The 16242-nt window shown below is 34.0% G+C and overlaps 2 protein-coding genes and 2 pseudogenes across 2 annotated transcripts; all 4 read right to left on the bottom strand.

The window, feature by feature from the left end:
* Window positions 1–417: 417 nt before the first annotated feature.
* Window positions 418–7945, bottom strand: LOC124822482 (electron transfer flavoprotein subunit alpha, mitochondrial). Its single transcript, XM_088092387.1, has 8 exons — window positions 7603–7945; window positions 7323–7508; window positions 6157–6368; window positions 4893–5050; window positions 1995–2150; window positions 1694–1746; window positions 906–1046; window positions 418–599 (listed from the first exon to the last, which is right to left on the bottom strand). The coding sequence occupies exons 1-8, from the start codon at window positions 7684–7686 to the stop codon at window positions 522–524; spliced, it is 1068 nt and encodes a 355-aa protein (XP_087948513.1). The 5' UTR covers window positions 7687–7945; the 3' UTR covers window positions 418–521.
* Window positions 7946–8572: 627 nt separating this feature from the next.
* Window positions 8573–13007, bottom strand: LOC148196943 (uncharacterized; annotated as a pseudogene).
* A 121-nt stretch (window positions 13008–13128) lies between these two features.
* Window positions 13129–13701, bottom strand: LOC148196942 (uncharacterized). Its single transcript, XM_088093550.1, has one exon. It carries the CDS (start codon window positions 13699–13701, stop codon window positions 13129–13131), a length of 573 nt encoding a protein of 190 aa, XP_087949676.1.
* A 321-nt stretch (window positions 13702–14022) lies between these two features.
* LOC148196941 (uncharacterized) lies at window positions 14023–15909 on the bottom strand (annotated as a pseudogene).
* Window positions 15910–16242: the final 333 nt, after the last annotated feature.

The following is a 16242-nucleotide window of genomic DNA, read 5'->3' as shown; positions in this document are numbered from 1 at the left end:
ATGTTATCTCATGAAACTCTACCGTGTATTTGAACGTAATCTAAAAAAAATATGAGTTATCTTCGTAAAAATTTACAATGCTCCACTAAAAATGATGTTTAATAAAAAAAATACATTAAAAATTTAAAATTATAAAAACTATAAAAATAATTTAATTACTTAAAATTAGATAACTTTAAATTTTACTTTAAAAAATAAGAAATTAAAAAATTTTATACTCAACTTCTCAAATTAATGTTAAGACTACTTGACTAAAGTTGGTATCTCATAGGTTTGATCACATATTTTTCAAATAATTTCAACAAAAGTTCGTTTGGAGTTAAAGTATTTTATGCTCCTTTTCATCCCAATACGTAGTTTGGTAAATACGTGAAGTGGTTTTAGTATTATTTGTATAGGATATATTGCAGTAGTCCATGTATAAACCTCATTTTCTTCTTATTTAAAGAAATGCAATTTTGAGGTTCCAAGAATGATACATTCTGCAACCATATAGTACATATACAGATGCATGTTACGCTTTACTTTTTCTCAGGAAGCTTCTCCAGTAACTCTGGTATCACCTCAAACAGATCTCCAACAACTCCATAATCGGCTACCTGCAATTTAATACACATCACATAAATTTGCCAAAACAGTTTTCTTCTTCCAATGGTTTGTGACCAATATAGGTAGAAGTTTCATTCACTTATCTTAATTTTTTTTTTTAATTTAAAATTTTGCTTAAGAAAGTCATCGGATACTCCTAATTTCAGTACGTCAGCTTTTACACTACATTAATGCGCTCTCTCATTGCTCACCTCTTTTGGTGTTTTTAAAGCAACAGATAATTAGAAAGAGTGTAAAACTTAGTGATAATTACTTTGAAATGAAGAGTGGCTTGATGAATTTAAAAGAGCCATTACCTGAAATATAGGAGCATCGGCATCATTGTTCACAGCAACAATAACTTTGGAATCCCTCATCCCTGCCAAGTGTTGAATAGCTCCAGATACACCAAAAGCCATATAGAGCTCAGGGGCAACTATCTTTCCAGTTTGCCCAACCTACATATCAAATTTCCAAAGGAAACATGGACATGAGAACACTATATTACGCCATGAATAAAAGATAAAGGGCTCGCTGAGATTCGATCAAACGCCCTTTACGACAGAGGCCTTTGAAATATTACTACCACAGAAGGGGCATAAAGGTCACTAGTGGAAATGAGTCTGTTATGAGTGGAGGTAACTAACTGCACACGTGGCAGGTGAGGATTGGGGGAAGGAGATGCAGGGATACGTGGGGAGGAAAAGAGAATAAAGGCTAGAGAGTACGGGAGGTAGGGGGGAGGAATCATGTTTAGGGTAATGTAGGGTGACTGTTGTCACAGGGCAGAGAGCATTCTCTGATTTATGTTTTCTGGTTTTCGTATTTTTCTCTTCAGATGTGTACTTGTATCACAGGAATTCTTTCTTCATTTACATTTCCGATTCAGTAATACCAGGTCCTATCAGTATGTATCTTATTCAATGCATTCAATTGATATATGAACTCAAAAATCCTGTCTGTGTTGTAGCAGCATAATCAGGGGAGCCAATGTTGTAAAAAGAAGAATGAGACTAAATTTTTTTTTTCTCGTTCAGTTTTGCTTTCGTATGTGCAAGAGTATGTGTGGTCGGAGGTTAATCTTGAAAGGAAGTAAAGTTGTCACCTGGAGATCATTAGGAACATATCCTGCATCCACGGCAGCACGAGTGGCACCAACTATGCAAGGAGAACCAAGTTAGCAGATTCTACTTAATTCATATAACAGAATAAAATGTAAAAACTGATGAGATGACAGCGAAACCAGCCATCATGTGTAAAGACAAGGATTTTGATACTAAGATTTTCCATCCTATCAATAACCTAGGAATTTAAATCAGGAAGCATATGAATCCTAAACAAAACAGAAATAACAAGTCTGTAGCCATTAAAATAACTGTCATAATAGCATATATAGAAAATAATACCAGCAGCACCAAGTTTCTCGGCGAGAGCTTCTATCAATTTGAAGTTCTCAGCGCTCTTTAGTGCTCGGCCACCAGTAACTACAACCCGTGCATTCCCAAGATCTGGTCGTTCATCATCCTGAGAACTTTGGGATATATATGTAGACCTTCCCAGATCTGCCCAACGAAAGAAAACAATTTAAGATTCTTTCACCATGATGGAGGTTCACGTATCTAAGTCTCAAGGTAGTAATTGATCAAACAGAGATTTAAAGGACTAAGACTAGTTATATGTGATATTATTAACTTCTCTCTTTATAGAAATAACACTCTTGAAAAAGAAAATAAGAATAAGCTGAAATGAATGTCTAGATTTTAGAAATACTTTTCCTAATAACCATAGAGATATTGAGATATTTTTATCCCAATAATCACTCATTCACAATCCTCTCCTTCAAGCTGTTAAATATTGATCACTCTCAACTTGCCTACAAGATATAGGAATCTTCCTTGAAGAAGTTCCTTAGTGAAGATGTTTGCCAATTGAAGTCCGTAAGGGACATGGGTTGTAACCACTAGACCTCTATCAAGATTCAAAGATTCAATAGACTCTTTGGTAAACAAATGAGGGAACAAAGATTTGATAACACTAAATGAGGGATGTCCAAATTTTCTATGATGAGCCATATTTAGGAATTTGCCCATGTTTTTGTTATTGCTCTTTGACTTATGGCTTATGACTTCTCTTTTGTTTGGGTCATTGGACTCTAACACACACAACCCATCTTGTTCCTTAGCAACTAAAATCATCTCCCTCACAACAACGTCCTAAAAGATATAGTAAGAGGAGAGAAACAATATTGAACAGTTGAAGTCTTTTGTAAGTTTTTGTACAGAGATAAGATAATTGGTCAGTTACGGGACATATAAAACATGCTTTACTTCAATAGATGATTTTAACATTGTATTCCCAAATCTGTATGAGTATACTATCACTATTTGCAACTCTGATGAGTTGTTCTTTATTGATTTTAACATATGAATTGAAAAGCATAGGAAAAAGTGTCATGTGATATGCTATTCTTGTATCAAGAATCCAAACTTCTTGAGGTACATGCCCAGTTGTATTGAATGAACTCTTACCTCATGGACAAGGTACACAATCCAATCATTGATTCAATCATTACTCTAGTTGAGAAGGAACATTTGGTTGTTTTGTTTCTTCGTGTTCTAAAATAGTTTGTTTAACCTGCCCCATTTTGTGAGGTTACTTCCTGTGCAATCTAGTACTTCATCTCTCCCATGCAGTTTGAAGCAAAGTTTCTTCAATATGCCCAAATCTTTTCCTGTATGAATAACATTCTACATGGTTGCCTTTTGTAGTAGACTTTCCTCTAGTGTTTAATCCCTTGACAACCTCATCATTGTAAGTGACATCAATTATTCTGTGGTGTAGATCAAACAAATGAGTCAAGTTACAATCCAATCATGGTGTTTGGGATACTAAGCTTTAAGTAGAAAGAGTTGTATTCTAATTCGAAGCTGTAACTTTTGGCCAAGTGGTAAACAATCAATCCAACAATCGCTATCAAAGCCAAGGTTATCAGTTTTTCCAATAGGACAATTGTTAAGGGGAAAATTGTTGCAAGCCCAGTTGACCCACAGGTAAGCAGCAGTGGTGTTACGTATCCGAGTATGGAACGTAACTAGAACAATCTCTCACACACTCTCACAGACAAAGAACAATAGAAGATGAATGAATAAACCTGTTTTATTGATAAGAATAACTGAATCAAATAGAAAACAAACAATAATTGGGAGCATAACCTCCGTCAATTATTTCAAATAATTGGGAGCATAACCTCCATCAACTATTTCAAATAATTGGGAGCATAACCTCCATCAACTATTCTGGAGCATAACCTCCTTTACAAAACTCAATAATCAAAAGCATACCTTTAACCCTAGACTCTCCCTTTATTTATATTAATTATTTCCTAAATAAAATATTTCCCTAGAATAAAATATTTCGCTAGAATATATCTGCATTGAATATAAATATCCTTATATTTAATATAAATATCCCCCGTGTATTATCCTAGCATATATCCTTAATTATAAATATCTTATATTGAATATTTCCCTAGAATATATATTTATTTACTCTAATTAACTTATACTGAATATTCTCCTCGAATGTGGCTCCTTTTACTGTAATTAGTTCCCCCCCATCTTAACCGTTGCGACTGTTAGGATGGTAATCCTTCAACCATTCGGCTTGACTCTTCACAGCCTACCATCGTTCGGCCTGCTCGCTCCCCGTTGTTTACCGTTCGACCTGTTCGCTCCTCGCCTTCCACCGTTCGGCGTGCTCGGTCCCCGTTGTCCACTGCTCGGCCTGATCATTCCCCGCCTTCCACTATTCGGCCTGGTCGCTCCGCGCCTTCCACCGTTCGGCTTGGTCACTCCCTGCCTTCTACCATTCGGCCTGGTCTCTCCCCATCTTCCACCGTTCGGTCCCCTTCTCTCACCGTTCAGTCCCCTTCTTCTATACTTTCTTCTCTCATATACTTTCCAAACCTTATCATTACCCCTTACCTTATACCGTAACAAGTGGTGACATCAAAAACAGAATCCCAAGATCGGGAACTCTATATCAACTTGAATAATTAGAGAGAGAGAGAAGAAATATTTTATTAATCACAAACCTGATAATTACATTCTCAGTTCATCTATTTGTAACAATCCCACTCTTAAAAAGGGAAATAAATATCAGCTAAAATATTTTTTTCTAATTACTATAGAGATGCTAGGATATTTTTATCCCAATAACCCCGTATTCATAACAAAAGTGTACATTTGTCTTTTTCAATTTTCCATAAAATAAAATGTCCATGCACCAGAAACGAAATAACAGACCTTCGTCCAAGGTTGAAAGGTCAACCTGGGATATGGAAGCCTCATTAGAGTCAACTGAGTTCTGAAGAGCAGGAAAAGACGTGGATCTAATTGTTAATATACAAGGACTGGCACCAGTATATCGAACAGTACAAAGTGCATTTCCAGCATATATTGGCCTATACAAGAAATCAAAATCTCATATTTAGTTAGAAAAAGAACCCATCATGTATTCATACTTGAGATAGAAGCAGGATCATAATAATTACTCTAATACAAAAGGGTGCTGCATAATCAGCTGCTAAAGCTACAAAAAGGAAAAAGAGATAATTGCAGTAGAGGTCCATTTCAAGAAAAATATTCCTTATATGCATGAACCACCATCCATACTGTATCACTTCAGTCACACCTACGAGTCAGGATTATCACTAGTTCATATCTATTCTGATGTCTTATTATCCAGAGCCAGAAGTTATCAATAGCATATATACTCTGATTGCAATACCTTCCCAGAATTCAAAAGTCCAAGATAATCCAGGTTTTTCGGCTGTCTACTCGCTCTCTAGGACTTCAATTTACTATAAGATCTCTAAGCAGTCAATGCTTTGTTTATAAATAGTTTTTATAATCATGAAAAAAGAAAGAATGATAAAACTATTAACAGCATTGATTACTGAGCTGAAGAAACACGATCATACTAGAACTGTGACCGAGTGAAACATGCTTCATAGCTAAGGCACCAAAAGTTAACCTTCCCAGCCTGACATTTCTAATATTGTTATGCAAATAATCTTTCCAATCACTCATAACATAAGATAGTAATGATAATTAAGAATATGATGCATCCGTGGTAATTTTATCATTCATGCTCTAAAAGCCTTAAAAATTCAGAAGCATGCTATACATTGAAGTGGACTAAATGGCAAAAAAGTTTCTTTTTAGATACAGTCCAAAATCAGAGAGATCTTCCATGAAATCCATGATATGAACACGAGTGCAGCATTGCAAAGGCTAGAATAATAGTAGTATGGCCCCATCATTACAATGGCTTAAACAGTCAATGACTCGCATGATAACAAGGGAATCTTGGTTAACAGGCAAACAACCAATAGCATGGAATTTACATAATAAAAGCAACAATTTCATGCTACCAAAAAGTACAATATAAGCCAACAGCACAATTCATCCATGACAGATTTAATTGTAGGTGACCAGCATCACAGTTTGCACCAAACAGCCAGGTTCTAGTTACTAAAACATGAAAATAAAACACGGCACATCGTACCTTATAAAAGTATTGGAATCAGAAATTCCAGTAACATCAGTAATTGGAGAAACATCTAAAAGAGCAGCGACTCGTGGCATTATGTTTTTCCCAAAAGAATTTGCTGCAGCAAATATGTGAGAGTAACCACCACTATGCTGAACCAAATGAACTAATTTAGCCCAAGGTTCTGCCAAAGGGTTTTTGAATTTATCGGAATCTGCTACCAGCACCTACACCAGAAGCAGCACACCCACACTAGACATCAAAATCCTGAAACTCAACCTTCCTTTCCAACACATATCTTCACAAACATAACCCACACTCCTTCTCAATAACAAAATAAACATTTCCTTTCCCCTTATCACCATTTCAAGCTCAACACAAATATCCAACGCACCAAAACATGAATTCATCTATAGCATATTTGAAAAATTACAATATCCAATCAACGCCAACAGTAATTAACATTAAAACATTATTGTAATATTAAAAAAATAGCCAACAGAGAAACAGAATCCCGCATTATCTTGCACTTGTGCTTTAGCTTCTAACTTTACTTACCATAAGTGTTTCAATTAACTTATTTCAAAGAACCAATAGTTTTTAAGAGAAATTTCCTGTAAAAATAAACTTTATTTGGACTAGCTTCTCTTTAAAGACTTGCAAAAGAAAATAATTACAAAAAAAGTGAAATTAACTTTTCTGTTAAAATTAGTTTATGCATGAGTTAAAAATAAAATTTTTAAAAAACCGTGATAGAGATTCTAAAATTAGCTAATGCATAAGAAATTAGTTTCTTTTTTCATTTCTCTCCTAAAAGTTCTAATACAAAAGCTCATCCAAACAGCCCTTCATCATCTAAAAAATAAGCTTTCCCAAACACCCCTTAAATATATAAACACAGGGATTCATTCTTTTTTTTGTAAATCACTGATATAGTTATTTTCATAGGAAAATTTGTTCTATTTAAATAAAACTATTTTTTATTGCAAACCTATCTCCTTAAAACAATTGTATTATTATTTTTTTACTTAAAAAAAATACAACAGTATAATACTCTTGAACTGGAAACCATTTGTTAACTTAGAACCACTTGGAGCTGGTAGTTAATTTTAAGAATTAATTTGTATTAAAAAAAAAGTCCTAATTACATTTTTCTTTTATAAAAAAAAAGTTTGGGTTACCTTGGAGATTGAAGGGTAGGACGAAGCAGCGTGTGAAGCAGCTTGATGAAGAGAAGGACCGGAACCAGCCAAGAGCACCGAAACGGAAGAGTCAGGGTCGGGAAGACACGTGGCAGCGGCAAGTGCAGAGAGAGAAGGGGGTTTGATAACGCCACCTTCGTGTTCCGCCACAACGAGCGTGCTACCCTACAACAACACCACCACCACAATGAATAGTATAACAAACAGAAGAAGAAATGAATAAAAAATAGCTTTCATTTATTTTGGTATGAATCGTTACGTGTCGAAAAGTGTAGTGGCCGCGGAATGCGGGGCACGAAACGGCGCGTTTCTTTATCACCCTGAGCAACGCGCGAGCGGCCATGGCTGAAGGGTGCGGGTGGCGCTGAAAATTGCTGTGTTGCGGCTGATGGTGTGAAGGGGAAGAAACGGTGTCGTGTTAAGGTGGGAGAGTTGTAAGCTGATGATGATGAAGAAGATGATTATGATAAGTATAACTAACGATGGCGCTGACGTGTTGTTGCGTTTTTAAATGATTTTTCAATAACTGGGGAGCATGCCATGTGCGTGAGGAGGGATGCTGGTTCTCCCCATTTGCATCGGGGTAGGGAAAACGTTGCCAAACAGAGAGTATCATGAAGAAAATTAATTTTAGGTTCAAACGTGCTTTTTATTTAAGTAGGGATTAAGGATATGGTTAGGTAAATCTCTAGATAAGCACCTTTGGAAGAGTGAAATAAATAAAAATAATAATATATCCAAGTTAAAATTAATTAATAGAATTTTCATATATGACCTTTTTTTAGTATAATTTAAGGTTTAAATACCATTGCGATTTTCTTAATAATATACTTATCATTTTACCTTTTCGTCTCAAAAAATATTTTTTACTGCATAAAATATTATTGTTTTGATATTCATATAGTTTTGCATTTAAATGAGATGTGATAAAGACCTTGTTAGTAATTAACACGTGGTACCACAATATAAGTTTTCTCAAATACTCAATGAATTTAGTTAATTTTAGGTTTAATACACTACAAAAATATATAATTTTTCCAGCGATTATTTTTAGCGTTTTCGGCGGTTTTAACCCCTGGAAAATTCGTTTCCCGCAGTTTCATTAAGCTCTGGTAAAAGCAGCACCGCTAAACATTACCGGCGGTTTTCTACGAAACCGCCGTAATTTCCAGGGGTTTTTGAAAAACCGTCAAAAATAACCGGAGTTTTGTAGAAACCGCTGGGAATAGTCAGGGTTTCTTATAACCGTCCCTATTTCCAAGGGTTTCCTCTAAACCCGCCGGAAATATATCCTTTTTCCAAATCTTTCCATCAAAGCAGTCACCCTTATAATCTAACAAAGTTTGAAATAAATACAAAAATAAAAATTGTTTTATAATCTAACAAAGTTTAAAACAAATACAAAAATAAAACATTTAGGAGATCTGTGACACCTTTTTAGATTGTCTTTCCACTTTCCACTAACCTGCAAAGTACAAAAACAACCCCTCTGCTTTATAATACAATTTCTTCCCCAAACCATCTCATAATTTTGTGGTCAAGTACATTTCATGTTTGGTTTTAAAAGACTTTTGGTTTTAAAAGACTCTTGCTAGTATGAGAGATTCATCAAATAAATGATATGTTGATATTAGTTAATGGGATTCACGTAGTTGATAGAACCCACCGAAATTACTATAAATTTTCAGGCCATAGACATATTTATGAAAGTACCATACCCCACTAACCATTGCTACCAACAGTTTCAATGTAATGTTTGAATAAACTTTAGTTACACCAAGAACTAAAAGACTGATTTTAAATACTTCTGATTAAAAACTTGCAGTTGGAGAAGTAAGAAAAAGACAAGAATGAGAATGGAGACTCATTACTACATGTTTTTGATAACCAACTTAACACATCATTGCATTCATTACTAGGGTCACTCTATCCTGATATTTTCTCCACTCATACTGCTGCTAATCTTCTGATTCTGATACATACTGATTCAACTTCATTCAAACCGTTTGGAAGAGGTGAGTTAATTCCTCAAGTATAAATATAAATAAAATATATATAAAATGTGAAAAATATAAAATATCCAAAAACAGATGAAACTCATTCATTAGAAACAACCATATTAATATTTAGAAATAACCATAATAAAACCAGAATTATATTTAAGAGAGACTAACAAGGAAAGTGATTCAAAAGATGAAATATACATGGAGACTAGCCCAGGGACTGATGAGGATGATCCTTCCCTTGTTTGGCAGCTTTATGAAAGCACAAAAGATACTAGCATATCAATACATACACAACTAAAAGGATGACAGGTGATATTTGCATCCTCAAAACTTCATATCATATCAAGCCAAACATAACTAATTGTTCATACATGTCTAATTTTCTTCATCTTCATTATATTCATCGTTTGGCACACTTCATTATATTACATAATGTTAGTTGGTTATATATTTTAAAAAACAAATCATACAAATAAATTTAGTAATTATTACCGATGGTTGAAATCCAGCAAACTTTGAAGGCAGTTGACCTTGATAATTTTGCAACATAAATGCTATCATTTCTTTCATTTCATTGACTTGTGATGTCAATGAAGATACCTATAATAGATGAAATTATTTAAAAAGAAAAATGATACCTAACAAGTTAATCATAAAAGGAACAAATCAAGTAATTGATAAAATATTCATTAACCTGAGTTTGTAATTCATCATTAGAAGGGGCAGCTGAAGATGATCCACCATGAGAACGAGCTTTGACTCCAAAGACTTTAGATAGGCAAGGACCCAAACCTAGACCGCGAACGCGTCCACAATGCTCTTGGATTCCTAAAGCATGAGCCAATGAATCTGAACGGGATATTTTTTTCGATTGAGACGATGTTGTGGATTCATATGCTTCAATTTTTTTCCTATATTCAACATTTAATAAAATAGTGAAATTGTTCAAACCAGAGAAAACAAGTGCACAATTTCAAAACAACAAGGTCAAACACAAATCAGTGAGATTCCTTTGTTTAGAACCAAAATGATTCAAATTTGGTTGAATTAGAAAAAAAATATTATTCTTTCTAAATATAAGTTAAATTGAATCTTGTTTACGCTGAGTCAAACATGTTTAGGTGAGGTTTGAGATGAATTCACAGGTAATTTACAAATAATATTTTTTTGTAATTTTTTACTGTATTTGTTTCTTGATTTTAGTTATACAAGTGTGACACTTGATTTCTTTAAAACTAAAATGTTGTTTAATCAAACAACTGTGTATGTTATACTAAACAATACAAAACTAGTCATATAATCTTCACATATTTCATATGGTGTATTGTATGTAACTTCTAAATCATCTAACCATACCAGAGTTGTCTATGATTTTATAAGACATAATCATACTTTACAAACTGACATCTCTTCCACCCTGTTGTAATTTCTAAAGTAGTGTTACGTAAAAAAAAATTAACAAGAATATTTAGGTTAACCTCCAAATCTTATACTCCAAATAATAAATTAATATTGAATATTGTTGCTTAAACATAAGTCTATTTAAGAAGTATCACGTGTATTCATAGGAAAAAATAAAAAAAATAAAGTATACCAACAAAGAAAATGAAAATTTGTAAATAACTTAAATAGTTAAAACCAGTTTCAGCCACTGAAAAAAAAAATACTTCAAGACATATTTAAATTGTAGCTATACCATAATTAGGCTTCTATAACTTACACCAATTTTCCTTGCCTCATCACTAACAAAAGCTTTGTTGGTCTTCTTATGGGTAGCTATCCACACTTCTCCTCTACTAACTTTGTGTCCACATTCTCTTTCTTATGAAAATGAACAAATGCATATTAAGTATGTCATAAATATAATGAGAAATAGAAAACTGAAGAACAATATCACTTCACCATTTCTTCCCTCTTTCTTGCAATGCTCTTCGACCCCCCGTGTGAGCAAGAGTTTGCTTTGTCCTATTGCGCTTATTTTTTAGGGACATCTCCTAACATTGTCATAAAAAAAGTTAATAAATTATATCATAATTTTAAGAAAAGAAATTTAGGTTTTACCTTTGTTCTTTCATCAAGTCGATAGTCAACAAACGAAGCCCAATGATCTTTATCTATTCCTTCTGGAGCCATGGCAATCAATTTATCTCTAGTACGTGTGCCATCATCTCTTTGTTGCCACAATTCTTGCCGATAATCTCTCCATTTATGATTAAGCACTTTCAAGATGTAATTTATTTGAATATCGGAATTGATTGCAAACTTTGTCTTCAAAACAAATTTTAATCAAAATTAACAACAATTATCAAATAACTCAATTGTGAATTGAAACTTTACATTACTTACTTGAATAGTATTATGAATTATGTCTTCTTTATAATCTTTAGGAATCTTCTTCCAAGTAGAATAGCAAATAGGGAATGCCTTAAAGTTTCTAGCAATACTCCCTAAGAATCAGTTCAATAATCCACCACCATCTCCAATTGGTTGATACTCCTCATTCCAACACACAATAATCTTTTCATTTAGAGGCAAATTCCAAACATCATTTGTTTTTAAGTGTTTGGTAGCCATCTTGCATTGGTCATCTGTGAAGAAATCAAAATTGTGTCAAATACCCTTGTGTCAAACAACTTCAACAATTATTATTGATATAAGTAACAATGTCTTACCAATAACATCAACCAACCATGATCTCTTGTATGTTGATGGCCTTTCTTGTTGCACTTCCAATAGAATATCTTCATTTTCATCTTGTTCATGTTCATCTTGTACATGACAATTTCCTCCAACTTGAGGTGGTGAATGAAGAGCATCTTCATTTGAGGGCTACACAAGCTTAAGTCTAAGTTAAACTTGTGAGGGACCACATCTTCAAATGGCAAAACAATGTCCTTCAAATCAGTTCTAGATTGTAGTCCCCTCACATTGCTAAATTTGCACCTTGAGATAAAAAATACACAGGGCATCTCTTAGAAAGCAGAAATGTAGATTAAAAACATGATTTAAGTACAGTGGTGGTGGTTTGTAGCCCTCAAACCTTAGATAAGGTTTGTAGCCTTCAGAAAAATATCTTTTAAAAATAAAATCAGGAAGAAATTATAAATTGTAAACAGATATCCTATATAAAATAATTAATTTTAATGATATTAATTCAATGGGTTAGAACTTCATACAAAACATAAATTTGTATCACTATAAGCATATATATAAAGGCTTGAATACAAAAGTGGTCCTATTTGTTGTTGTTTTACTATTTTTTGTGTGGCATAAAAGTACTTATTGTATCTAGCAAATTGACCATAATCCATATAGAGTTAGAAGAAATAGGTTAATTATTGAAGGAAACAGAACACTTACATTCACTTGAAAAAAAGAATTCATTGGAGGACTGAATAAGAGTAGGAGTGCATGTGCTTTGACTTGTCGAAGGTAGCTTTAGTCTGTATGTTCCTGCAAATAAATGAATGTCAAAAAATGACAATAAGATGAATAAAACAATATATAATAACTTACTTTTTTGAGGGGCGGATAGAGAAGGAGATGATTGGACTTGAGGAACAACACTTTGAGTTGTTGGTGGATGATTAACAATATGACCCCATGTATGAGAGGCACTTTGTTGTGTATGATGTTTTGTCTCCTTCTTAACTGTCATTTTCTTCATCTTCAAGTGGTCTACAAACAATTACATAATTAAAAGTTAAACCACCTATATATAATATAATAAAGAAGAAAATAAACAGAATAACAGCCTATATAATAACTAACAATTAAAATTAAAACCTTGTTAATGGTATATTTCTTTTATCATCTGGAAATAATGTTTCTAAGTTTTGTTGTTGAAATGGTTCACCTTCATGAAAGTTGTCAACATCATCTTCACCCATGTTGTACAAGTCTCTAGGCTTTATATGTACAGGGATGCACCAATTTTTATCAAACTCATCATCTACATAATATACCATTTGTGCTTGTGATGCCTGAATGTATGATTCATCATCATCATTATCACCGGTATGAATCAAGCGTCCAAAACATACACTTGTAAATCCCAACTCATCAGTCACAATCCCCCTAGAAGTAGTTGTATTAGCCCACATACATTTGAACAACACAACTGAGAAACGACCATGGTAGTTTATTTCAATTATGTCCACTAATCGACCATAATAAGGCACACCTCCAAATTGCATTTGATTATCACTAGAACTTGCATAACTCCTTGTCCCAAATGTACCAAACACTCCACTATTTTGTGTTTTAAGCCATAAGTCACGCTCCAAGATCCTAAACTTGAATCCGTTAACATTGTAGGCACTATATCGCTTTGCAATATCAATTGGACCCATGGCTAAGAATTTGAAATCAGTTGAGTGAAGGCTAGTTGAGTCATTCCATATCTAAAAGGAAAAAGAATAACATATCCAAGTCAATTATCAATTATTGCACAGAATGAAACCAATCATCAATGGACCCAATATACGTACACGACGTGACAACCAATCTGCAAATTCCCTATGAACTCTTTTGTCTATCAAAGATGATTGTCGACTCCGATTTCTGAATTGTTTCCGTATAATGTCTCTAAATTCCCTACACGAAGTGTCCAAATTATACACAGTTACTTTCTAATAAAAGACTAATTAATAGAATTGATCAAGTGAAAATACTTACTGAAGAAATGGGTCAACTATGGCACTATTTGTTAGGATATGACGATGTGCCTGTAACTTTTCCTTTGCAGATAGAGTGAAATAAGTGAAACCTCCAACTGGTTTTCCGATTGGTGGGAATAAAGTGCTCACAGTACAAGAGCCAATGCTTGGTTCATCATTAACATGGCACAATCTATTAAACACAGTCTCAATTCCATCTAAGTATCTAGAACAAAAGGTTAAGCACTCTTCAGCCATGTAACCTTCAGCTATTGAGCCTTTAGCTTGTGCCTTATTACGCACATAAGACTTCAATTTTCCCAAGTACCTCTCAATAGAATACATCCATCGATATTGGACAGGTTCTCCAAGCTTGGCATCTTCTACTAAATGTACAATCAAATAAACCATCACTGTGAAAAAAGAAGGAGGGAATAACATCTCCATGTGACACAATGTGAGGACAACTCTATCTTGTAATTGGACAAGTTCATCTATCTTCAAAACTTTATTACATAATTGTTTAAAAAAAGAGCATAGATCAATCAAAATAGACGAGACTTCTTTAGGGAGTGTCTTTCTTATTGCCAAAGGGAGAAGTTGCTCCATCAACACATGTGAGTCATGACTTTTTAGTCCTTCAATCTTACGTTGTTTGACATCAACACATCTACTGATGTTACTTGAGTACCCATCAGGTACAGTTATATTTTTCAAAGTTTTCAGAAACATATCCTTATTTACATTTGACAATGTATATATAGCAGGAAGATATCTACCATTCTCGTCAGGCCACAAATCTGGTCTTATACCCCAAAGTTGTAAGTCCTTTCTTGCCTTTAGATTGTCTTTGCATTTATTATTTGTACTATCATTCAACAATGTAAACAATATATTGTCACAAACATTTTTTTCAATGTGCATAACATCCAAATTGTGGTGTAATAAGTTATCTACCCAATAAGGAAGGTCAAAAAATATACTTTTCTTTCGCCATTGTAGAGTCTCTACCTTAGGACGATCAACTATGTGTTGTCTTTTTGATCTTTCTTCAACTATAGGTTCTTTCCCAAATTCAACATGAACAATACCAAGTTGTTGTAAGATATCATGACCTGAGATTGCCATTGGTTGACTTCTATTTTCAATAGTTCCATCAAACCTCATATGAGTCAATCTAAACCTATGTCTTCCATCTAACCACCGACGATGACTTATAAAATAGAATTTCCCTACCTTTGACAAGCTTCTTAGGAGTAGTGCCAAAGTTACATCTCGAACATGCCAATCTTGTATGTGTGTTCCACCCAGATAAGGTTCCAAGTCCTGGAAAGTCACTAATAGTCCACAATATGGCTGCACACATATCAAATACTTCATTCCCATATGAATCAAAAGTTTTGATGCCAATGTTCCACAACTCCTTCAACTCTTCTATTAATGGTTGTAAGTAAACATCAATATCATTGCTTGGTGCTCGCTTTCTAGGAATGATCATGGAGAGAATGAACGAACTTTGTTTCATACACATCGAAGGAGGAAGGTTGTATGGTATGAGAACAATTGGCCAGATACTGTGATTGGTGCTCAAGTTGCCATATGGATTGAAGCCATCAGTAGCTAAACCGAGTCTCACATTTCGAGGGTCTAAGGCAAATTGAGGGTGCATCAAGTCAAATTTCTTCCATGCTTCAGAATCTCTTGGATGTCTTAACATGCCTTCATCCGTACTTTCTGATGCATGCCATCTCATATGCTCGGCTATTTTAGATGACAAAAACATCCTCTGTAATCGAGGCTTCAAAGGAAAATAGCTTAACACCTTTGCAGGAATCTTCTTTCGCTTATTAACAACAACATCGTCACCAATTGTATTTCTCTTTTTTGGCTTCCATCTTGATGTCTTACATTTCTTACAAGAATCTTTATCTTTGTCTTCTCCAACATACAACATACAACATTTGGGCAAGCATCAATTTTGGTGTAATGAAGACCAAGCTTGTTAATCACTTTTTTGGCTTCATAGAACGAGTTTGGAATTTTAGCATGTTCAAATGCATCTGCTAGCAACTCCAGTATCATGACATAGCTTTGTCACTTATTCTGCATAGACATTTGATGTGATACAACTTCACCAAGAAAGAAAGTTTTGAATATTTATCACATCCTTCATATAAGCTTTGTTGTCCATCTTGCATTAATTAAAAAAAAATATGTCCCATCATGACTTCTAGT

Source organism: Vigna umbellata, chromosome 6, assembly GCF_029865625.1.
Source record: "Vigna umbellata cultivar VRB3 chromosome 6, Vumbellata_1.0, whole genome shotgun sequence".
Taxonomy (NCBI): Eukaryota; Viridiplantae; Streptophyta; class Magnoliopsida; order Fabales; family Fabaceae; genus Vigna; species Vigna umbellata.
This window is presented reverse-complemented; position numbering and strand designations above follow the sequence as displayed.

Coding starts and splice junctions, on each gene's coding strand:
- LOC124822482 (XM_088092387.1), bottom strand. CDS start 7,686: ATGGCCGCTCGCGCGTTGCTCAGGGTGATAAAGAAACGCGCCGTTTCG. Junction 2,151..4,892: donor CCTTTCAACCTTGGACGAAG/GTCTGTTATTTC, acceptor TTCGTTGGGCAG/ATCTGGGAAGGTCTACATAT. Junction 1,047..1,693: donor ATGTTCCTAATGATCTCCAG/GTGACAACTTTA, acceptor TTTGATATGTAG/GTTGGGCAAACTGGAAAGAT.
- LOC148196942 (XM_088093550.1), bottom strand. CDS start 13,701: ATGGGTCCAATTGATATTGCAAAGCGATATAGTGCCTACAATGTTAAC.